The sequence below is a fragment of the Musca domestica genome, unplaced genomic scaffold (assembly GCF_030504385.1).
Source record: "Musca domestica strain aabys unplaced genomic scaffold, Musca_domestica.polishedcontigs.V.1.1 75, whole genome shotgun sequence".
In the NCBI taxonomy this organism is placed as follows: domain Eukaryota; kingdom Metazoa; phylum Arthropoda; class Insecta; order Diptera; family Muscidae; genus Musca; species Musca domestica.
In genome coordinates this window covers 1,673,734-1,699,344 of record NW_026712393.1, presented here as the reverse complement: position 1 = coordinate 1,699,344, position 25,611 = coordinate 1,673,734, and the positions used below count along the sequence as shown (strand labels likewise).

At 34.4% G+C, this 25,611-nt stretch overlaps 1 protein-coding gene across 7 annotated transcripts; it reads right to left on the bottom strand.

Annotated features, from left to right (window-relative positions):
- Nucleotides 1-178: 178 nt before the first annotated feature.
- Nucleotides 179-25,611, bottom strand: LOC101898667 (lysophosphatidylserine lipase ABHD12). Of its 7 annotated transcripts, none has more exons than XM_059130477.1 (6): nt 25,438-25,611; nt 20,668-20,704; nt 3,340-3,458; nt 3,065-3,264; nt 1,271-1,783; nt 179-1,204 (listed from the first exon to the last, which is right to left on the bottom strand). In XM_059130477.1, the coding sequence occupies exons 2-6, from the start codon at nt 20,700-20,702 to the stop codon at nt 878-880; spliced, it is 1,194 nt and encodes a 397-aa protein (XP_058986460.1). In that variant the 5' UTR covers nt 20,703-20,704; nt 25,438-25,611; the 3' UTR covers nt 179-877. The 7 variants fall into 7 exon arrangements, with proteins under 7 accessions (XP_058986460.1, XP_058986458.1, XP_058986457.1 ...); XM_059130475.1 differs by having other exon boundaries at nt 25,353-25,483; XM_059130474.1 differs by lacking the exon at nt 25,438-25,611 and adding an exon at nt 25,219-25,345.

The window sequence follows — 25,611 nt, the reverse complement described above, 5'->3', positions numbered from 1 at the left end:
TCGGCTTTGTCAGTTAATTCAGCTGTTTCCAACCTGGACTCCTCGGATTTTATTACAGCTGCAATAATGTATGTTTAATAAATAAATGAGGCAGGGTAGGTGTTTGTTTGTTCGCTGTCAAAAAACCTCTTTAAAAGCTCCCATTTCCTGCTTAATATTCGACGGAGTATAACAACAATTTTTAGAGAAATACAAACATTTATTTCATTTCATCATTGTGTTATACATTACTCGATAGTAACTTACATATATATGTATTTTAGTAGAATCTAACTCACTTGCAGATTGAATAATTTTAAAATAAAATTATGTTTAATACTATGACTTAAAAAATATTGAAATCACGGCTCAAATAATATGCAATGAAAAAAAGCAAACCTACAATAGATTATAATCCTTGTACACTGCTACACAGTATTCAGTGAATACAGATCACAATGGTGGGGGGAAATTTTGGAATACTACATATGATAGGTCATGGAGGGAATTTTTGGATTAGTGAGGGTGCTAGGTAGGGGTACTAAAATGATAATTCAGGTTTTTTCTTCTTAAGGGTCACTAAAATTGTGGACAGTACAAACATTTTTGGATTAATGAGGGTGCTATGTAGGGGTACTAAAATGACAATTCAGGTTTCTTTCTTCTTTAGGATCACTAAGGTTGTGGAGGGAGTACAAACATTTCAAAGCTACAAATTTGTGGTTTTTTTCATTCTTCCTTGCTTCCTAATAAATACGTTTTAAAAGCACACTTAATCTATGTTTTAGTCGCAGTGTTTTTTTTTTTTTTTTTTTTTTTTTTTTAACAAAATTTATTTAACGGCAGCAGTGCTGCAACAGCGCCAGCTGAGATCCCTATTTTTGCAATGCCATATAATTTAGAAAATATCTTTGTAGTAGTTATTGATAAATTTCTGAATAAGATCGGGTAATTCCGGGGCATAGCAAATATATTTATGGCCATATTTCCGTGAACCTTCAAAACGATGAAATTCCACGGGTCCCCAAGATTTGCCACGCGTATCCAATGCAATGCGATACAGCTTGTAGCCCAGTTGAAATGGCACAACATAATCATCTTCGGCATGCAATATCATGATGGGTTGACGGAATTCACTGATGTGTTGATCCGATTCAAAGCGCAGTGAATTCAAATACATTGGCCGGGCAATGGTGTGATCGAACCATGGCAGATGTTTGAAGGGCTAAAATGATAAAACAAAAATATTTTGTTATGGCTATTCTTCCAAGTTCATTATTCCAAAACTTACCCTGGCAAATGGATGCATGCGAATTTCATCCTTAATATTTGTAAATGGCGCCTCCAATATCACACCCTTTATACCCTTATCGTTTAGATAATTCAGCTGTGATAGCATATTTGTTGCAACTCCAGTGCCCAGCGAATGACCCCATATGAATACCGGATTTGAGGTTAAATTACGTATATAATTATACACGGCCATTGCATCGCGCACAACACCCTCTTCTGTGGGTGAAATGGGATCTGAATCGCCATAGCCTCGATAATCGAATGATATGACATGGTAACCCAACTTTCGCAGTAGCTTATAAACATCCAAACGATGACCCGATCCTCGCGATGCTGTATTGCCATGTAGATACAAGACAATTGTATTTCCTGGAACCTTTAGCAGGCGTTCATAGAAAAGCTGTTGATTTTCGGGATTTACCACGGGGAATGATGTTTTTATGGCACCCTCCAGTTTATCCAGATTTTCATCGGACACCTCGGTGATGTTTTGCAGATCTTCTTGGGCTTCCTAGGGGGAAAGGAAAAAATAAACAGATTTCTTTAATATTTTAAAGGCGTAATTGGATTTCAATTACAGGGTGAGATCAACAAAACTGCAACAAAGTCAAACGCCATAATTTTTACATTTTTTAAGTTTTTTTTTTTTTGAATGAAATGTCGGAAATAGCATCAAATTTTAGAATAAGTTTAGATTTGTTCGAATTGGTCACCTTTGGCACGAATTATGGCCTTTAAACGGCCAATGAAACCATCACACGCTGCCCGAATGTTGCTCTGCGGTATTTTAGCCCATTCCCGGCGAAGCGCTTGCTTAGAGCTTTGAGCCAACCTTGCTTTCCCAAATACTCCAGACACAATAGTCCAACGGATTGGTATCCGTAGATTTTGAGGGCCATTTTGTGCTATAAATGAAGCGAGGAACCTCATTTTGTAATTATTCTTGGGTGGCGCGTCCTGAGTGCGATGGTGCCGAGTCCTGTTGGAATGTCCAAGGTCTGCGGCCAAAATGTTTGCGTGCCCAAGGCTTTAATACACGCATTTATTCTGATACCACGTTCGATTAATACGAGCTGTTATGGCGGCCCGCACCATTACCATGGCCGGCGCTTGAGTTCTGGTGGTCAACCGAAGGTGCACATTTTCAGCTGACCTCTTTGGCAAGTAAACACGATCATTTTGTTTGTTTACAAACTGCTGACCCAAATTGGGCAGTTCACCACTTTCGGCCAAGCGAAGCCACTCTTTAGCTCTTTTGAGTCTATTTTCATTCTGTTGCGGTGTAAGTTCTTGCACTTTTTGGAATTTCAATGGCTTTGCCCCGAGCTCTATTTTCAATATTTGCCGAATGGAATATTGCGATATGTTCAGCTCACATGCGATTTTTCGGCCACTGCGGCGACGGTTTCGATCAAGTCGCTTCTTTACTTTTCGAACCATTTCTGCTGATGTTGCTGTTTTTTCCCGCCCACTTTATTGATGTCGGACGTCTACGCGGTAACACACGGTAACGAGCGATGGTAAGAGACACAAAAGATTTATTCACATTTAAATGCTGGAGCGCTCTAACGTTGGCCACTTGTGGTTTTCCAGTCAAATATAAAGAAATCACGCTTGAATTCCACCACGAATAACTTTTTTTCTAGGAAATTCTCACCAAAATGCTTTTGTACGCTTGTAAATAATATAAGGAGCTGTAACTCGAATAATTTTAACAGCTGTCGGACGAGTGTCTCACAAATGACAGCAGTCTGGAGTTGGTTGCAGTTTTTTCATCTCACCCTTTACTTACCTCACTCAGCTGCAATTCCTTGCTAAATCGTTTGGCCACATGCTTTGGCAAAACATGCCACAAGCCAATCCGTACATAACGTTTATTTTCCGCATCATCTTCCTCCACATCTGCATCGGGTACATTTAGATGAAAACTCCGTGTGGCATAGAGGCCCACACTTGCTGGATTACTTAAATCGAGATCTCTGGGATATGTTACTGCATCATAAAATGAGGGAATGTTTACTTAAGCACCAATATACAACAATACCAAAGTGGAGTTGCCATACTTACTGAATGTTAAAAATAGTATGCCTCTTTGTAGCGTTACTGAATATCGAAATACCAGTGGAAATACTATGAATACTAATGAGAATGCCAATAGGCATATTTGTACGGTCACTAAAGATATTCTGTAATGAAGAAAAGAGAAAGACGGCGGCGAAGGGAAGAGAAGATGAGAGAAAGAAGAAATTGAGACAAATTGGCATCAAAAATTTATTCAATTAAATTGTTTGCTGCTATTAAATCATAACAAAGGGCTAATTTACGTTTTACATTACATACAGAGAGACAGGCAGACAAACAGACAGACAGACGACAATAATAGCAATAACAACAATGACAGTGACAATGATGTGTTATTTGCAGTCAAACCATAAAAAGGGTGCAAAGCCGAGGTCAAGTAGCAGTACAATACAACATAAAATAGAGTAATTTTTACAAACATGGGTTATGAAAAAAAGAGTCAACTGTAAAAGGTCAGAAAATATTTATTGTTAATTTGAAGAAAAATGTATTTCTAGTTTTTGATTTAAAGGTAAATTGATTCAATTTGCCGAAAAATATGGTATTGGCAAAATTTGCATTGATGAGAGTGAGAGTAGAGAGAATTAGATTTAATGTCTAAATTTGTTTACATTTTTGCTCTGTCCCCCAGAACACGAAAGAATCGACTCTAGTCTTTCAACTTTTTTTGATATCATATAGGAAAAATCGGTTATCGTAGTAAAAAGTTTTACATTCATCCAGTTCTGGATCAGAACATTTGAAACTATTTATTTATTTTTTGACATTAAGATTGCTAATCAGCTAGTCTTGATGGGGCACCTTATAGTTGGGCCATGACTGAGAGTTTACAATTTTTTATACCTTTAGCCATATGGTTAGATTTGATACGGCCAAAGCGTACCTCATCGAAATAACGGTTTTAAACCCTGGGTCTCTTTGGACCAAATCTGCTTCAGGACATTTGAAGTTGATCTAGCGATGTCTGTCCGTCCGTCTGTCTGTCTAGCTGTCTAGCCGATTTGATTCAAACTTGGTACATCGTAATATTATTGTCAAACTTAGATCGAGTTCGGAGATGGACATAATGGATTCACTCATTCTGTTAACTCTTCACAAAAGGGCGAAATTTTCAAAGCAAATAATTTATTGCACAGAAAGAGAAAGGATGATCCGATTTTGCTCCAACTTTGCATATCGTAATATTTGCATCAGTGCTAGGTGAGGTGCGGTACCCACCATCAAGTACCTCCTTCACAGACGGTCAAAATTTTGAATAATTACAAATCTTATAACATGTGAAGTAAGAGTCCGATTGTCTTCTAACTTCGCACATCTCAAAATTTCTATCAAAACAAGATTTGTTATAAAGATGGTAGATATCGGTCCATTCCTTCAGGTACCTCCCCCACAAAATTGAATAACCAAAACTCTCTTCAAATTACACACATCACAACATTTTTATTTGCCCAAGGTCTGGTGTGAAGATGGGATATATCGGCCCACTCCTTCTGGGACCTCCCCCGAAAAGGATCAACATTTTGAGTATCCATGAAACTCATAAAACTCGAGAATAACGTCCAATTCCATTCAGACTTGATACATCTCCATATTTCCATCAATACAAGGTCTTTTATAAAGATCGTAGAGATCGCACCATCTCTTTTGGTACCTCCCCCACATAAGGTTCAAGGTTTTGAAAAACAAAACGCTCAAAAAAAGCAAATAAAGCATCCAAATATATCCATCCATTCTTCAAATTTCCCACATACAAACATTTTTAATAACACAAGATCTGTTGTGACGATGATATACATCTGCAAACTCCTTCTGTTACCTCACCCACAAAGAGTTACAATTTCCAATACTTATATCTGTTATAACATGCGAAACCAGTCGGCCAATCTCTCCAATTTCCTATATTCAAATATTTATCTTAAATCGGAATTTATGATTCCGCATAAAATTGGATATATATGTCCGAAAGAGTTGGCCAATAAAGTCCACTAGGTATCAAATCGATTTGGGATATGAGAAAATATGAAAAGCGTTATGTACTAAATAGTGCAGCAAAGCATTTCATTTCATCTTATACTGATTGAATGAAAAACCCGAACATTTTATTCCAATTTCATGGTTCTAGAAATAGTGGCTCGAAAAATTCCATATTCACATCAGATCTATGATTGTAATAAATATTTAGATGTACCAATTTTGAAAAGAATCACTGATTTGTTTCGTCGGTTCTGAGAGACATAAGTATTGAAAATTATAAAACTTTGGGGGAGAGGTACTATGACCGTGGGATCGATTGCTATCATTTCCATATCTGATCCTTAGAAAGTAGAAATATTGGAATGACCAATATATCTCAACTTCATTGAAGATCTTGTGTTAGTAAATTTTTTTTTTATGAGTTTGACGGATATTCAATATATTGACCCTTTGTGGGGAAGCACCAGAAGGAGTGGACCGATATATCCCATCTTCACAGCAGATCTTGTGTTAGTAGAAATGGGATGTCTTAAATATGAAGAGAACCGAAAGAACGGTGGCTATACGAAAACGTAAAACAATTCTAGCGAATAATCATAAAATTACCGAATAAAGGGGTGTGCCGTTATATGGGGGATATTCAAAGATGTGGAGATGCATAGGAATATTTTTGCATAGGCTGTAGTGCCCGTTACAAACTTCAAATACGAAATTTGAAACAATTCGGGTAAATAGTGTCGCTTATATCATAAAAATAGCGAATATCGGGAGGTACCGTTGGGGGTTATATGATATCATGGACCGATATAGCACATTTTCGAACTTGACCTGCCTGCAGACAAAATACTGATCTGTACAAAATGTTAGCTTTCTATCTTTTTTTCGTTTTTGACTCTAGCGTGGTTCAATGGTCAGACGGACGGACAGGGCTAATTCTTAAGTCTTAGAATTTTTCGCTGATCAAGAATATATATACTTGGTTGTGTCTAAAAATATGATTTCGATGACCCTCCATACCATGTTTGGTGGAGGGTATAAAAATGCAATCCAACTGCTATACCCATTTTCTGTAATTTTTTGCAACAAGTTTTTTTTTATCGAATATCGATTGCATTGTCATCTTCAGTTTTGTAACTTGTCTTTCCATGACGTTCCAAAGGTGAGAAAACATAAAACGCTTTTCTGACTGGCTTAATGCTATGTTCTCATTACACTTTCAATCACGTTGTTCGCTCTCAGAATTAGGTACACGAATTAACCCGTTAATACGGCACGATTCGTAATTCATAGTAAAATAATTCCTTTTTTCACAAATTTTGTTTGTTGATTTGAATGGGAATTTATACAAAAATACATGAAATTCTCACTAATATGAATAGAAGAAATTATTGTTTTTCTTCCAAAGAATAATTATATCATTAATTTTACAATTTTTATTCATGTTTTCAAGTTTTTGTGTAAATATTGACATTTTGAACATATTTTTGTATTTTTTTAATTTGAAATTCTGCTGGAGAGACACTTGTCAAAATTTTTTTTCTGCCTATAGAAACATTTTGAAAATATTGCTCTTTTGTTTGCAGTTTTCTGTGGAAATTTCAACTCGTAGACAAAATGCGTACCTCGAATGAAAGAGAAAACAAAATGTACTTTTGTTTGAATGTACATACGCCATTCAACATTGTAGTTTTCATTCATAATTTTCAGTCTTCCCAAAAATTTTTAAAATTTCATTAAATTTTTCTAGTTTTAATTTTTAAATGTCATAATTTATTTTTTCGATAAATGCTCTCATTTGTTAGGGATGGGACATATTTTTTCGTTGTTCGGAGAGTGATTTGATTTGAACAATGTACAAATATAAGTGTTCGCTCAGGAAATTTTGTGTGAAGAATTAAGTAGTTTTTTCATAGTTAAGGGTCGAACAAAGAATAGAGAGCGAATCAAGTGTAGTGGAAACGCCACATAAGTCGTCGGCATGGTAAAACTATGAAGGTAAAGTCATGTAATCATATGTTTCATTTTTTTTTTCAAATTTATACATTTGACAACATCTTATGGTCAAAATCTATGATCATAAATCCATTGTATAAGTTAACGTTAACTTCTTTATTTCTGTTTCTGTTGCGCGTGCAAGTTCGATGGCACTTAAATATGCTTGCAAAATGCTTACAATGCATTCATGTCATTCATTCGTATAAACAACAGACAAATGCTTACATTTTAAGAAACCTAACTCTAAGAAATAATAAAATCAAAAGTGCTAAAGTTGCACTAAATACATTGTCCAACAAAACTTAATTTTAAGAATAAAGGAAAAATAAAGTTAGTCTCATTTTGTCACTCGAAAAAGAACGTTATGTTTAATTGGCGCCCAACGAAAAATTAAAAGCACCCAAACGGCTGCAAAGTTAATAAAGGCACCTCATGAAGCTGCAAACTGTCAACTAAAAATTAAAGCACCCAAACGGCTGCAAATTAATAAAGGCACCTCATAAGCTGCAAACTGCTAACTAAAAACATCAAAACCTGTGGAAGAAGGCACCTCATAAAGCTGCGTACTGGTAACTAAAAACATCAATAACCTGTTGAAGAAGACACCCTATAAAGGCTGTAAATCAACACTAAATCCCCAAAAGCTGTGGGAAAAACTTGTGGAGTACGAGAGAGTCAACGACATCCAGCCGGCTCAAAAGATTGAAGACACCCCCTTAGTAGCGGAAGCAAAAAGGAATACGGAGAATCAACAGGAGACGGCATGCTCTACAAAGTTTTATTGTAAGTTTAGAAAGAAAAGTGATAGTGTTTAAGTGAAGAAAAAAAACTAAAAACATTGATAAAAACAATTTCCCTATTATTAATTTTGAAAAGTTAAAACAAAACAGACGGCATGCTCTATAAAGTTGTATTGTAAATTTAGAGATAAAAAGTGATAGCGTTTAAGAAAAAAAAACCCAAAAACTAAAAACATTGATAAAACAATTTTCCTATTATTAATTCTGAAAAGTTAAAACAAAACAAAATTGTAAAAATATAATTTGTGTTCTAAAAGGTTAACAACTAAATAGTGATCGTTTAAAATGTCCAACCCAAATAACCTTATCCGACCACCCATCCTTAACGTCAATAAATCCGACGGACAAAATAATAACGGACAGAATAATAATAACAATAATAGCGCAATAAATTCAGCAAACATGGAACAAACCATTGCCAGAATCTGTGCACAGCAATGCCAAATTGCCATAGCCCAATTTTTAAGACCTAGTTCAGACATAGCAGGCGAAGACGAAACTATCGACATCAGATATAGAGAGAACTTGACAGATTTAGATAAAGTACCCGACGTAGTGAGAAGCTTGAGAGAATTTTCAGGAAAAGCATCGGAATTCAGCTCTTGGAAAAAGAGTGTCGAAAGGATCCTTAAGTTATACGAATCTACAAAAGGTACCCCAAAATACTTTGCCATCCTTAACACCATAAGGAATAAAATCATCGGTAATGCCGATGCGGCCTTAGAGTCTTACAATACACCCCTTAATTGGAGTAGTATTTCAAAGTGCCTAACGCTTCACTACGCAGATAAGCGTGATCTTACGACACTAGAATATCAAATGACAACCTTAATACAAGGTAACAACAGTATCCAAGATTTTTATCAAGAAGTGTATTCACACCTTACGCTTATTATGAACAAATTGTCATGTCTCGATGTAGGTAAAGAAGCTCTAGATATCCTAGCCCAAACTTATAGGGATAAAGCTTTAGACATTTTCATAAGAGGACTAAAAGGACAAATGTCAATTCATCTTGGCATGAAAGAACCGACGGATCTCCCACAAGCACTACAATTATGTCTCAGAATGGAAAATCAATTCGCTAGAGCACAATTTGCTAACTCACACAATCCAACAGTTAAAAATAATAGACTAAATTTTCAGAAACCACCCCATCCAAAAACTCATTTTCAAAATACGAATCAGATGCCATTTTACCCACAATTGGCATATTTGCCACAACACTCTGGTGTTCGACAAAATAATTCTAATCCTCCTATTTATCCTCGTAATAATTATAATCAACATAATTACCCCCAAAATCAAAATTTGCAACCACCAAGACCAACAGCACCAAAACCTCAGCCCAAGCCTGAGCCGATGGAAATAGATGCTTCCATGCAATCCCGAGCTGTTAACTACATGAATAGGCCAGCACAAAATAATAGATTTTATGGAAAGAGACCATCAGAACATTCTGACCAATTTAGGAGACCTGATAAGGCACAAAGAAATTTTCATGTAGACACAGATGAATTAGGTCCCACCGCTGAAGAATACGAAACAATGTTAGAGCAGTATGAAAATCAAGAACAATTATCTGATCTCAATGATTACATAAAAAATCAATATGATGTTCTTGACAACGATGACAAAGAAGATACACAAGAATTCGTAGATATTCATTTTTTAGATTAACGAATTCGTCCTTACCTTATTTTGAATGTAGGACGAATTCAGGGCAAATTCTTAAAATCTTGATTGATACGGGTTCAAATAAAAACTATATCCAACCTGGACTTATAAAAAATCCTTTAGAAAATAAAACCCCGTTTTTTGCAAACTCAGTAGGAGGAAAAACAGCAATAACACAACACACTTTTATTAATCTTTTTGACAAAAATTGTTGCCCTCTACAATTCTTCCTTTTACCAACCCTTAAATCTTTTGACGGAATTTTAGGAAACGATAGCTTAAAAAAATTATCTGCTGTCATTTATACGTCAAAAGACTACATGCTTATAGACAATAGAATAAAAGTGAAAATAAAGCAGAAATTATCTAGATCTGTGAACACTATCGACCTTAGGACAGACCATTTAACCCCACAAGAGAAACAAAAATTAGATCTAGTGATCCAAAGACATAAATCACTCTTTGGGGAACCAAATCAAAAACTTACTTACACTACGACAGTAGTCGCCGATATTCAGACTACCAATGTCGAACCAGTTTATTCAAAATTTTATCCCTACCCTATGCATTTGAAAGGAGAAGTAGAAAAACAGATAAAGGAACTCCTCGATCAAGGTATAATTAGACCTTCACGGTCACCATACAATTCACCCATCTGGATCGTGCCAAAAAAATCGGATGCATCAGGCAAAGTGAAATACAGAATGGTGATAGATTATAGAAAATTAAATAAGGAGACAATTCGAGATAGATATCCCATCCCAGAAATAAATGAAATCCTACCACAAATAGGAAAAAATAAACTGTTTAGTGTATTAGATTTAAAAAGTGGATATCACCAAATATTACTTAGAGAAAGTGATAGAGAAAAAACTGCCTTTTCTATTAATAATGCAAAATACGAATTCACTCGACTTCCATTTGGTTTGAAAAATGCTCCGTCCATATTCCAACGAGCCTTGGACGACATTCTTAGGGAGCACATTGGCAAAATATGTTTCATCTATATGGATGATATAATAATATTCGCAGAGGATGAAGATTCACATCTCAAGAATATTTCAACCATATTCGAGACATTAGAGAAAGCCAATATAAAGGTACAACTCGACAAATGTGAATTTTTGAAAAAAGAAGTTGAATTCCTAGGTTTCATAATATCCGATTCCGGTATAAAAACAAACCCAAAAAGGGTTGAAGCAATAGAAAAATTTCCACTTCCGTTAACACTAAAAGACTTAAGATCATTTTTAGGACTTTGTAATTTCTACAGACGCTTTATTAGAGATTATGCCAAAATTTCTAAACCTCTGACAATATATTTAAGGGGGGAGGCAGGACGTGCGTCCAAATACGTTTCCAATAAAATGGCCATAGATCTCGATCAAGAAGCAGTAGAAGCTTTTAATAAATTAAAGAGAATATTGTCATCGGAAGACGTAATATTGGCATATCCCGATTTTAATAAAGAATTTGAACTTACTACTGACGCTTCGCACTATGCAATGGGCGCAGTGCTTTCACAAGATAATAAACCAATTGTATTTTTGTCTAAAACTTTCAAAAAGGAAGAGGAACATTATGCAACAAACGAAAAGGAGATGCTTGCAATTACTTGGGCTCTCAAATCCCTCAGAAACTACCTTTACGGTTCTGCCAAACTTAAAATTTATACCGATCACCTTCCACTGACATACGCATTGAATAATAAAACAGCTAATTTCAAGCTAAGAAGATGGAAAGCCTTCCTTGAGGAATTCAATTACGAATTACTATACAAACCCGGTAGTACAAATGTAGTTGCCGATACACTATCAAGACCTCCTAAAGAACCAGAAGAGATAAATGCTCTGACTTCGACCCAACACAGTCATGAAAGCTCATCTCATAATTTAATACAATACACTGACGCTCCGATAAACGCATTTAAGAATCAAATTCTCATCTCTTCAGAAGATGATGAACCATCTTATAAATTTGAAATTGTCTTTCCAACTTATCACAGACATACTATAAATGAACGAAATATTACACCAGAATTTCTCAGAGACATTTTGAAGAAATATTTAAACCCATCGGTAACAAACTGCTTAAAGACTAATGACGAAATCTTGGGAGTATTGCAAGAAGTGTTCCGTGATAATTTCACACAATACAAAGTCAAATATTCAAGACAAATGGTAACCGACTTGAAAAATGATGAAGACCAAGAAAACAAGATTATTGCTGAACATAATAGAGCACACCGAAATAGCGTAGAAAATAAAGCACAGTTATTGACAAAGTACTACTTTCCCAGAATGCAAGCTAAAATTAAGAAAATAGTCGATCAATGTAAAGTTTGCAAAGAAAACAAATACGATAGACATCCTAATAAGATAGGCCTACAGGAAACACCTATCCCACAAAATCCTGGACAGATTGTTCACATAGACATTTACATAACCGAAAAGACATCCGTATTGACGGCTATAGACAAGTTTTCTAAATACGCTCAAGCAAAAATTCTGAAATCAAGATCAGCAGAAGACATTAAAGAACCACTTAGGGAATTAGTCATATCCTTTGGAATTCCTGAAATAATAGTTATCGACAACGAAAGATCTTTTAATTCCAAAGCAATAGTTTTCATGTTAGAAAATCAGTACAACATCAAATTGTTCAAAATCCCGCCGTACAGTAGTACTGTAAATGGGCAAATTGAGCGGTTCCACTCTACACTGTCAGAGATAATGCGATGTCTAAAAGCACAGAACTTACACAAATCCTTCTCAGAGCTTTTACATAGATCCATTTACGAATATAATAACACAATACACTCAAGCATTCAAAAGAAACCAGTTGAAGCATTTCTTGGAAAAAGGGCAAACATGAGTCAGGATGATATAGAGAAAGAAAGATCCGAAATTGCCCAAAGGCTTAAAGAAAAACAAGCAGAAGATATTAACTACCACAATAAGAAAAGGACTCAACCAAAAACCTATACGCCAGGAGAAATCATATTCGTAAAAGAGAATAGGAGACTTGGGACAAAGTTAAGTAAGGCATACAGACAAGAAATAGTAAAAGAAAACCAAAATACAACTGTTATTACAGAATCAGGAAAAACCGTACACAAAAACAATATCAGAAATTAAGAAATCAAATATTTTCAGATTTTTATTCGCCACGGCGACCGCCTATGTCAAGATTTTGGACTATACAAACTCTCAAATTGTTGCGTTTGATTCCGGTTTGGCAAAAATTCAAGATGGTAACTTCAGGATAATTCATATCATTGACATCGACAAATATCAAGAAACAATAAATTCCCTACAAAACATCCTTTCCCAGAACATAACCAAACACCATTTCCTTCATCCCTTCCTAACCCATGAGCTGACAGAGATTCAAGGATACTTGGACCGTTTGAAGCCAAACGTGAAAAATAAACGATCATTGAATTTTATAGGTTCAGCGTGGAAATGGATTGCTGGAAATCCAGACCACGATGATTTTGAAATAATAACTCAGAAAACTAATGAAGTTCTAGAAAACAATAATAAACAAGTTGTAATTAACAAATTGTCATTGAGAAAAATCAATGAGTTAACACAAATAACTAATGAAATAATAAAAAGTATAAATAACAGTGATGTAAACAGAGATAGATTAAGTTCAAAATTAAAATTTAAAATAGAAATATTAAAACAAGAAATTGTAAATATTCAATACGCTATCCATTGGGCAAAAATAGGAATTGTAAACTCATTCATACTTTCATCTGACGAGATAAATATTATTAAAAATATAATTGAAAAAGATTCAATACCGTTTGTTAATGTAGAAGAAATCTTTGAATTTGCTCAAATAAAAATCGCAACTAATAATCAATCTATCATTTATATTATTAGAATACCAATGACAGACAACAAAGTTTGTAATAGATTATTACTGAAACCTATAAAATTTGAGAAGTTCGTCAATAAATTAAAATTCGAAAATGTAATAATGTGCAAACAAGATTTAAAATTATACGGAATCAAGAGTGAATGCATGAAATACAATAATATAAGTATCTGTAATAGCATAAACTTAGAAGCTATAGCTATATATATTTCTAATTTGTTAAATAGCAAGACATCGAATTGCACGGTAACTGATAACAAAACAGTACCAACAGTTGAAGAAGTTTCTCCAGGGGTAATCCTGTTAAATAATTTCAATGAAACAATCCTAATAAATAATGTTGCACAAAGACTTATTGGATCGTATGTCATCCAATATAGCAACACTACACTAAGTATTTCCGACAAATCATATTCCTTTTTTGAAATAAGCCATATTCAACCATTACCGGCGATTCTGCAACCTAGGGAGTCTGTTCTCAGTATAGAAGAGACGCTCTCTTTAGAGTCAATTAAAGAAATTCAAATTAGTAACACAAAAGCCATAAATTTATTGGGAGGCAAATACGAGTGGGGTCAAACCACAAATTTTGGACTTACCTCCTTCGCGATAATATTGATAATCGTTTTCATTATAAGGTCCAAGATCTGCAAAAGGGGAAAAGAAATTATACTCACCCCGTCTATAGCAGATTCATGTCCGTATGACGCACGTAATCGTGTTCCTATGCCGGAAGTAGTGGAATTGCCGGGAATACGAAGAATTTCTCATATTCCCTATTTTTGACCGATCGAGGACGCTCGGTTTAAAGAGGGGAGGAGTTAACGTTAACTTCTTTATTTCTGTTTCTGTTGCGCGTGCAAGTTCGATGGCACTTAAATATGCTTGCAAAATGCTTACAATGCATTCATGTCATTCATTCGTATAAACAACAGACAAATGCTTACATTTTAAGAAACCTAACTCTAAGAAATAATAAAATCAAAAGTGCTAAAGTTGCACTAAATACATTGTCCAACAAAACTTAATTTTAAGAATAAAGGAAAAATAAAGTTAGTCTCATTTTGTCACTCGAAAAAGAACGTTATGTTTAATTTATACACACAAAATCAGAGATGGGAACTGTTTTTTATGCTTTGAAATTTGATAAGGTAAATTACAGAAAATACAGAGCTGGAAATGCTAATTTGAAGTGATGTTACCTTTATTTCATTGTTTCTTCGAAAAAAAAAAAAACAAAGGAGCTTGGGACAAAATCGAACTAAGTAAACCTAAAACTCCTTTGATCAAAGACCTCAAATGGTAGAGACTGGACAAAATACATAATGGACAAATAAGTTGTGTTCCAGTACTTTTTTAGTAGTAAAACTAGCAGAAGAGAGAACAATTCGAAATGTCATTCTCATTTAGGTTTGCTCAAAAAATAAAGGAACGGAAAATTAGCAGAAATGCGATAAAATGTCAAAATGTCAAAATTCCAAAAGTAAACAGCCTAAATCGGACTGGTGAAACCTTACTGAAAAGAGCGCCAACATTTAAAAAATGAGTATTGAAGACGATAAGTTAAAATTAATAATTTATAATAATAATTAATGATCTGATTCCTCATTCAGCCAGTCCTCTTCACTGCTGGAATCATCCAAAAGTGAATACATCAGTTGCTCCATATTTTCTCTTTTTGTTTTTTGCACGATAAATATTAGTTTTTCCTTTAGTTTTCAAGTTGATCATTTTCTTTATTGAAATGTATCAATACATTTTTCAACCTTGTTAACCCTGCGAATTAAATGTCAAATTTACAATATGCAAATTTCTGCTCGGCCAAATTCATGTAGCTAAAACAAGCAGAAATGTGCACCACTCAGCGCCATTTTTTTCTCGAGAGAGCTGCAAGTTTTGCTAGTTTTTGGAGTACGGGAACGCGTTGTAGCAGAATTAGTGCTAATTAGTACTAATTTGCAGGTTCTGGAACACAACTATAGTTAGTGTGAAAAATATATAGGGCCGCTGCTCACAACATTGACATGTTAACATAAAAATCATATTTACCGCACAATTTTAAGAATAACATTTTCTGTAAACCTAAAATTTGGACTAAAAATTGCATTCCATTGACGTTTTCAATTATAAAAATTGCAGTTGCTGTTAAAACAAATTAACATTGGTGAGGTATTTACACCTGGTGACAATATTTTGACTCTATTTTGTCCCATCTTTATACTTCTATGTCTTTGCTTTGATCAAAGACATAGAAGTATAAAGAGACATAGAAGTATAAAGAGACATAGAAGTATAAAGATGTGTCGATGCGACGACCTGTATTCTTCTACCAAGTCCGGTACGAAGAAGCCAGCCAATGACTTAAGCCAGTCAAAAACTCACTTCATGTATTCTCACCTTAATCAAAGCAAATAGCAAATTTATATCTTTATAATACAAAATATTAATATAACATTTACATGAACACACATATACTTCATATAATGATGCTTTTAAACTATTTAAGAAAGTTACCACAAACACAAAAAAAACAAAAATGAAATTATGAAAGAAATAAAATGTTACAGCAATATTATATTTGCAAAAGAGTTATAAACAAATGTTTAAGGTGTCTAGTTGGAGGTGATGTTTTATTTTGTTGTTTGATGTGATGTGACAGAGACAGTGGGTGAGAGAGAGATAGCAATACTTACAACCCAGTTAGCCAAACTATAACAAATAGTCCAGGAATGATTGTGGCGCGAAAAAGTGAATTTAGAAAATTATAGCTTTCGTACATGGCGTAGAATTTTGTTGTTTTCTTTTTGGTCAAAACTTCAAGTTTTGATAGAAAATGTTCGTTTTACTTTTATATACTTTGTTAAAGCACAGCTTTAATTTTTTCGTAATGAATGTTTATGTTTTACTCTTTGTAGCAATATTTATTTTGGTTTAGCAACTAAACGCCCGTCATCAATTCCAATTGATTTATTTTATTACACAAATCTATATTTTATATGGCAAACATTTTTTTATTATATAAAATGTACTTATTATATAAAAATTTGATGAATGAAAACAGATGTGAAATAGTTGCTCTGTTCCAGAAGCGGCAAGAATTGACTAGTTTTGAATTTTTTTCGAAATCACAAGGGAAATATGTTTCTAAAATTTTTGCAGTTCTGGAACAGACCAAGTTTTTATAGCAAAATATGTTTTTTGATTTTTAGTGACAAATTGTTATAGCAATAATTATTTCTAATTGTGAAATACATGAAATTAATTAATTTTATTTTTAATACACAAAAATATGTACACATTTATCGACATTTTAATATTAGTTTTCAAAAATGTTTGTTATTTGTTACAGCAGAATTTGTTTTATTATTGTAAATACTGCGCCGTCTCAGGTAATGTTTTAAAATTGTATTTATTATCTAGTCTTGTTTATTGTCTGTAAACGGTGTAAAAAACGGTGCCAATTTGCCAAAAAAGTAAAGGAGAGCATTTCAAAAGATAACAAAAATAACAAATTAAAGAGAAGATAAGAGAGAAAGGAAGAAACATATTTGTTATAATTTGTAAGTAAATGTATTAGAAATAGAAATTTATAAATGTTACGAAAGCCAAAAAATAAATGCTATAAAATTAAGTTACTAATATTAGGTGTGGATTTTGGAAGGAAATTGATTAAAGGATACACATGTAGTCTTTCAAGAGAGGTTACAAAAAATGTGCCAAAACATTTTTTCTCCAAATTAAACAGGAATATATGAAAGCGATAGGCATCTGAATAATATATCGAGTTTCAAGTTAAAAAATTTACTTTGCAATCTAAGAATTCCAAAATTAATAGAAAACCTATGGATATGGTATGGTGTGGATGGATATGCGACATATCTATAGAAAACATTTGTAAGTTATCAGGGATATTGAAATAAGGACATACATTGATGATACAAAATCTCTAAAGATACGTCCGACTAGGAATCGAAATATGCATTTTTTTAAAATTATATTAGATCGTCTGGTTGCTATACCCACAGTAATTGTCAAGCAATTTCTTTCTCAGGGGATAAGTACAGGATGAGATGAAAAAACTGCAACCAACTTCAGACTGCTATCATTTCTAAGCCACTCATCCGACAGCTGTTAAAATTATGTGACAGTGACAGCTAATTATATTGTTTACAAGCGTACAAAAGCATTTTGGTGAGAATTTTCCAGAAAAAAAGTTATTCGTGATGGAATTCGAGCGTGATAGTGTGATTTCTTTATATTTGGCTGGAAAACCACAAGTGGCCATCATTAGAGCACTCCAGCATTTAAAAGTGAATAAATCTTTTGTATCTCGTACCATCGCACGTTACCGACATCAAGGAAGTGGACGGAAGAAAACAGCAACATCAGCAGAAATGGTTCAAAAAGTAAAGAAGCGACTTGATCGAAACCCGCGTTGCAGTGGCTCGTGAGCTGAACATATCGCAATATTCCATTCGGTAAATATTAAAAAATGAGCTCGGGCCATCGAAATTTCAAAAAGTGCAAGAACCTATACCGCAGCAGAAAGAAAATACACTCAAAAGACCTAAAGGGCTGCTTCGCTTGGCCGAAAGTGGTGAACTGCCGAATTCGGCTTTCTCCGATAAGAAAACATTCGTTGTACAGCAGTTTGTAAACAAACAAAATGATCGTGTTTACTTGCCAAAGAGGTTAGCTGAAATGTGCACCTTTGGTTGGCCACCAGAACTCAAGCGCCGGCCATGGTGATGGTGTGGGCCGCCATAACATCCGATGGTCGCTCTCCGCTCGTATAAATCGAAATATTATCGCGAAAATATTTTGGAAGGTGTATTAAAGCCTTGGGCACGCAAACATTTTGGCCGCAGACCTTGGACATTCCAACAGGACTCAACACCATCGCACTCAGCACGCACCACCCAAAATCGGTTACAAATTAAGGTTCCTCACTTCATTTCCAGCGCACAATGACCACCAAAATCTCCGGATACCAATCCGTTGGACTATTGTATCTGGAGTATTTTGGAAAGCAAGATTGGCACTAAAAAATACCAAAGTGTCGATCACCTCAAGCAAGAGCTTCATCGGGAATTGACCAAAATACCACAGACCAACATTCGGGCAGCGTGTGACGGTTTCATTGGCCGTTTGAAGGTCATAATTCGTGCCAAAAGTGATCAATTCGAACAAATCTAAACTTATTCTAAAATTTGATGCTATTTCCGACATTTTTTTGCTTTCATTTAATAGAATTAAAAAAAAATGTAAAAATTATGGCGTTTGACTTTGTGGCAGTTTTTTTATCTCACCCTGTATATTCATGATCAACATAAAATTCTAAGTCGATTTAACGATGTCGCTCTGTCTGTCTGTTGCAATCATGATACAGCCCACATTATTTGACGTAGAGCTTCAAAATTTCAAGGATGGTTTGAATTGAAAATGAGATATGTAGGTCCACGTTTTCATGCCAAAATGCCAAAAATTGGCATTTGTAGTTCATAATGGGTTTCAGCGCCGGTGGTGGAATATCGTATACAGTTATAACGGTATCTCCGGATATTCAGTATTTTTTATGATTTTTCCACTTTTTCCACGGATTTGTCTAAAAATTGGTGTTTGTAGTTGTAGTTTCTAGCTCCCGTGTCAGAACATTGCAAATTTATATCCACGTTTTCCTATAGCGCACATATAACGATACCCACCGATATTCGGTATTTTGATAATCCTAGTCACATTTACCCACGAAACTGATTCAAATTTGTTATTTAAGAAGATTTGGTAGATGACAATCCTTGAAGTATAAAATAGTCTAGAGGGTTTTCCGCTTTGATATGGGCGTCCTTATAACGGCCTCACCCACTTTATAATTTTTTGGAAAGTTTAATAGAGTTATCTAAACGGCCTCCCTGGTATTTGTAGTTTAAAGTGGAAAATGTTTGAATTCAGATACTTTTATATAAAGATGTTTTCTTTACCCAAAGGTGGAGGGTATTGAAAGTCGGGCCTGGCCGAACTTAATTTTTTATACTTGTTTTATTTTGTGACGAAAACTTTCAAAACGCCGATAGACGTGTCTTCTTTTTTTAGCTCTTCTTATTGTAAAATTGGAATTTTTTCCCCAATGTAATCATCACGGAACGTATTTTGAGGGATATTTTTCAAGAATGTTAGCAATCAAGGAGTGTCTTGTGTAAAAAATTCGGTGAGACATTCAACAGAACTTAGGCCTGTTTTTGTATGTTAAATGTTGTAATAGTGACGTTTCTCTTCCCACCCACCCACGTTTCTTTTTTCACCCACTCTGTTTTGATTTTCTAGATTTTGTACTGAAAAATATCATAACTTTTGTGCTACTATTTCAATTAATTTGAAAGCTTGGGGGTTTATTTCTGTCGTTCGAAATTCGATTCTCGAAGAAAATTATTAAATTGTCCTGAATTTAAGATCTTTAAAACTCCTTTTAATCGCACGCATGCGTAGATTCCTTCCAAACTTGAGTAGATTCCTTCCCAAATTTATATTCGTTGCACAGAGTCATTGTGTGTATGTGTGTGTCTAGAAATATGCATTCTATCGAATTGTGACTAATTTATCCAATCACAAACAAAGAAATAAAAAAAACTTACATTTACATTAGTTTTGGGTGTTGTGGTTCGGATTTAATTACACAATAAAATAATAATTATGTAGAATAACGAGATAACTACTACTGTCTACAGCTGTCATGAATAATGTATGGAAATTAAAATAACTATTATTATTGCTGTTGTTGTTGTTTATGCACATTGACAAATAGACAATGAATATGCAAAGGAAAGGAAATAATGATAATAAATAAAAAAAGCTTTTATAAGGCATAGGGAAGAAAATCTAGAAAACAAATGTTACAGTGTTCTTCTGCTCTACATGGATGAACGAAATTGAGTTAGAATAACAAAAAAAAAAAAAGGAAAACACTTAAAATGATGACAATCACCTTTTGATAAATTTCCGTCTACGCGTAAAAAGCATAACTAGAAAAGAAAAGAAAATGTAAACAAAAAAGAAAAGAAATAAGATATGAAAATATAAAACAATAGAAATTATAAACAATTTATTTTTGTAATACGATGAATTTTTCGAAGCCAACAATTAAAGGCAATTTCTTATAATTATATACCACTTTTTCTTTTTTGTAATAATACTGTATCCAAAAAAATATTTACAATAAATTATTAATATATTTACATTCGTTATGACACTAATTAAAGTTCTGCTGAAACCCTTAAAAATTATGAGACTTTTTGAAATTGAGGTCATCAGTTCAATTATGAAAAAGTCGATTAATAATTAAAAACATAGAAATCTATGTCGTAACTGGAGTTTATATGCCCCACCTCCATGTTAAGTATGAGGGGTATGTTTAGTATGACATTCCTTTATAACACTTCAAAGAAAAACAAGTTAAAAACCAGTAAGTTTCATTTCACTTTTAATACCCTCCACCATTTGGAACGAATTTGGAAATTTTCAAAAAATAAAATCCTTAAACAATTCTGTTTAAATTTTAAAAATACCGAATATAGATGTTTTATTGGGGTCTATACGACGTGGACCTATATAGGCATTGTTTGTCATAAGCCATTACCATATTCAAATTCGAAAACTTGAAACAAACGGTGAATAATGTAGCTAAAATCATCAAAATATCGTATATAGGGAGGTACCCTTATATCAGAGCTGTGCGAAGACCTGAACCAGCGTAGATATTTTTCTGTCCATTACGAAGTTCAAATACGACATCTCAAATAATTTCGGTGGCTATTGTACCTAAACTCGTCAAAATACCGAATATAGGGAGGTACTGATATATGAGGCCTATACGAAAGGCTGGACCTGCACAGACAATTTTCTGTCACAGACTGTAGATCCCATTACGAATTCTAAATACGTAATTTGAAACAATTCCGGTGAACAATGACGATAAAATCATCCAAATACCGAATATTGGAAGGTACCGTTATATGGGGGCTATACGAAGACGTGGACCTGCATAGACAATTTTCTGTCATAGGATGTAGTATTCATCATGAACTTTTAATACCAAATTTGAAACAATTCCGGTTAATAATGTCGCTAAAATCATCAAAATACCGAATATCGGGAAGTGCCGTTATATGGGGGCTATATGAAGACGTGGACCTGCACAGACAATCTTCTGTCTTAGGCTGTAGTATCCATTTCGAACTTCAAATACCAAATTTGAAACAATTCCGGTGAATAGTGTCGCTAAAATCATCAAAATACCGAATATCGGGAGGTACCGTTATATGGGGGCTATACGAAGACGTGGATCTACTTGGCCCATTTACGAACTTAACCTGCCTACTGGAAAAATAAACATGTGTGCCAAATTTTAGCCTTCTATCTCAATTCGTTCGAAAGATAGCGTTATTACAACAGACAGACAGACGGACAGACAGACGGACATCGCTAAATCAACTTAGAATTTTACGCTGATCAAGAATATATATACTTTGTTGGGTCTGACATGAGTATTTCGAGGAGTTACAAACGGAATGACAAAGTTAATATACCCTCCATAGTATGGTGGAGGGTATAAAAAACAGTAAGGAAAAGTCAAAAGTCAGATGGGGCCGACCTTATGATACCCTACACCACTATGCGTATTTAGTATTGAAAATTTATGTGAAGTAGATCATACCAACTATGAACCTTATATGAATGCGTATCATGGCTTTAGAGTGGTCACAATTTGGGAACTATATCCAACTCTGAACCAATTTTAACAAAATCAACGAAAGCTTTTGTACCTCTTGTGTCGCCAAATGTAAATATGCCTCTAGTATTACCACAATGGTAAAATTCGGTTGAATATGAAAAAATCTTTCAATTTGAGCTGATATTACATATATGGTTTGCAATAACCGGATGAATCTGAACTAATCTCGATAAAATTTGGCAGAGGTATTTTCGACCAGTATCTGATGTCCGGTATCAAATATCATTGTTTTGGAGTGCATATTACGCATGTGATGGACTTTAACCCCAATTTGGATGAAACATATATATGAGAACTATAGCTATATCTGAACCGATATTCACCAAAATTTGAAGCACTTGTTTCTAGGATGAATTCCGTCGGAATTGCCAAAATTCAATTTATTTGGACTAATATTAGCCATTTGATGCACAAAAAACTGAAATCGGATAAAGATGTATATGGGAGCTATATCCAAATCGCATCTCGACAAATTTTTAAACACTTATTTCCGAGCTGTATCAGATATCTGGTACCAAATATTATTATTGTCGAATGCATATTACGAATGTGAAGGACTTAAACAGCAAATCGAATGAAACATGTATATGGGAGCTATAGCTATATCTGAACCGATTTTCACCAAATTTGATGTACTTGCTTCTAGACTGAATTCGTTCAGATGTGGCAAAGTTCAGGTCATTTGGACTGATATTGTCCATTTAGTGCACAATTGACCAGAATTCGGCACTTCACCATTTAAATATGAATAAATATTTTGTGTCTAGTACCATCGCTCGTTACCGTGATACTGGTAGCGTAGCCCGACGTCAACATCAGCAGAAATGGTACGAAAAGTAAAGAAGCGACTTGATCGAAACCCGAGTCGCAGTGGCGGAAAAATGACTCTTGAGATGAACTAATAGCAATATTCCATTTGGCAAATATTGAAAAAATGAGCTAGGGGTAAAGACATTGAAATTCCAAAAAGTGCAAGAACTTACACCGCAACAGAAAGAAAATATACTCAAAAGAGCTAAAGAGTTGCTTCGCTTGGCCGAAAGTGGTGAACTTCCGAATTTGGTTTTCTCCGATGAGAAAACATTCGTTGTCCAGCAGTTTGTAAACAAACAAAATGATCGTTTTTACTTGCCAGAAAGGTCAGCTGAAAATGAGCACCTTCGGTTGGCCACCAGAACTCAAGCGCCGGCCATGCTGATGGTGTGTGCCTTCACAACAGCCGATGGTCGGTCTCCGCTCGTATTAATCGACCGTGGTACCAGAATTAATGCCGAATATTATCACGAAAACATTGTGGAGGGTGTATTAAAGGCTTGGGCACGCAAACATTTTGGCTGCAGACCAGGACATTCCAACAGGCCTCAGCACCATGGCAATCAGCACGCGCCACCCAAGAATGCTTACAAAATGAGGTTCCTCGCTTCATTTCCAGCGCACAATGGCCACCAAAATCTCCGGATACGAATCAGTTGGACTATTGTGTCTGGAGTATTTTGGAAAGCAAGGTTGGCACTAAAAACTACCAAAGTGTCGATCAGCTCAAGCAAGCGCTTCGCCGGGAATGGGCCAAAATACCGCAGAGTAACATTCGGGCAGCGTGTGACGGTTTCATTGGCCGTTTGAAGGCCATAATTCGTGCCAAAGGTAACCAATTCGAACAAATCTAAATTTATTCTAATTTTAATAATATTTCCGACATTTTTTGCTTTCTTTCAATAAAATTTTAAAAAAATGTAAAAATTATGGCGTTTGACTTTGTTGCAGTTTTTTATCTCATCCTGTACGTCAAATAATTTTTCATAATCCGACAAAAAGCTGTAATGTAATCATACCATTAGAATATGCTTTTTCAAAGTCTTTGTTTTTGATCGGCCCCTTTGACAATGTTTTTTTTTTCTTCTTCAAAACTGTCTTTACTTACATATGTGTAAATAAAAATATAAAGATCGGTGAATTACAAAAAATCTATGTGAGTAAAAAATACTTTTTGTTTTTTTGTAAATATTTAGTTTTGGCACATACTTCATTCACCACATAAATTTCACAATCTATGAGTAATGTTTTTATCGCTTGGAAGAGCACTAACTTCAAATAAAAACTATTTTGGTCGGAATGACCTTTGATCCCCAGTACAATTCCGTCATAACTTTAAAAACTTTTTTACTTTTGGCGATTACATTTACCCGGTATATAAAGAAAAAGTGGTATAATTATAAGTATGTATACATTTCTTAATATTAAAACATAAATATGACAATAACTTTTATCTGGTTTTTAATTTATATTCTGATTAAAAATAAACAATTACTAAAAAAACAGAGAGCAATGTAATACAGCACACACAATCAGTCATAGAATTGGTTTTAGTTGATTAATTAATTAATAGATTTACTACAAAGAGTCAAACATAACATCTCAAATACATTGTATTTCTTCGTTTTGTTTTGTTTTGCAATAATGACACTTCAATACAGTTTTGTTCTCTTTTTATCCTTGATTCATTTCACTCATCATCACACAATAAATTAGTTTTTTTTTGTGCCCTGTTTTCTCTTTGAAGTGTAAACACAACGCGCACATAGCAAACAAGTAATTCAATAGCAGAAATGTCGGAAATGGGCAAAAACAACAAGTAAATAACGTATGTATGTTTAGAATGAAATGAAAAAAAAAATATTCCATTGACACCCATGTGATAGCTGGCCGCCAACAACTATTTATTGAAATTGAAATTCAATAAACTACCTCAAAGACGGAACACTAAAAATAAGAAATGTCCAAAAACCGGGCAACAACAAACACAACAAATTGCAAACACAACAATTTCTTTTATCGTTAAATTTTCAATTCATCATTTCATTTGCACCACAATATATCACCGCATAAATATTTTGAGCTTCTTCGCAATGACACACAATTTTGTTTTTCTCTTTTCGAGTCGTATTTTTTATTTAATTCGCTTACAAATAGAAAACCGCGGCGACCGACGTTTGTTCTGTGGCAAAGACCGCACAAGACTTAATGACGACACTTGGGAATCATGTGTTACTGTGTAGGGAGTTTTTACGTTGTTCAATGAGAGATAGAGAGCGAGAGTGTGAGTGTGAGCACATGTTGAGAACAGTTGGGTTTTGTTGT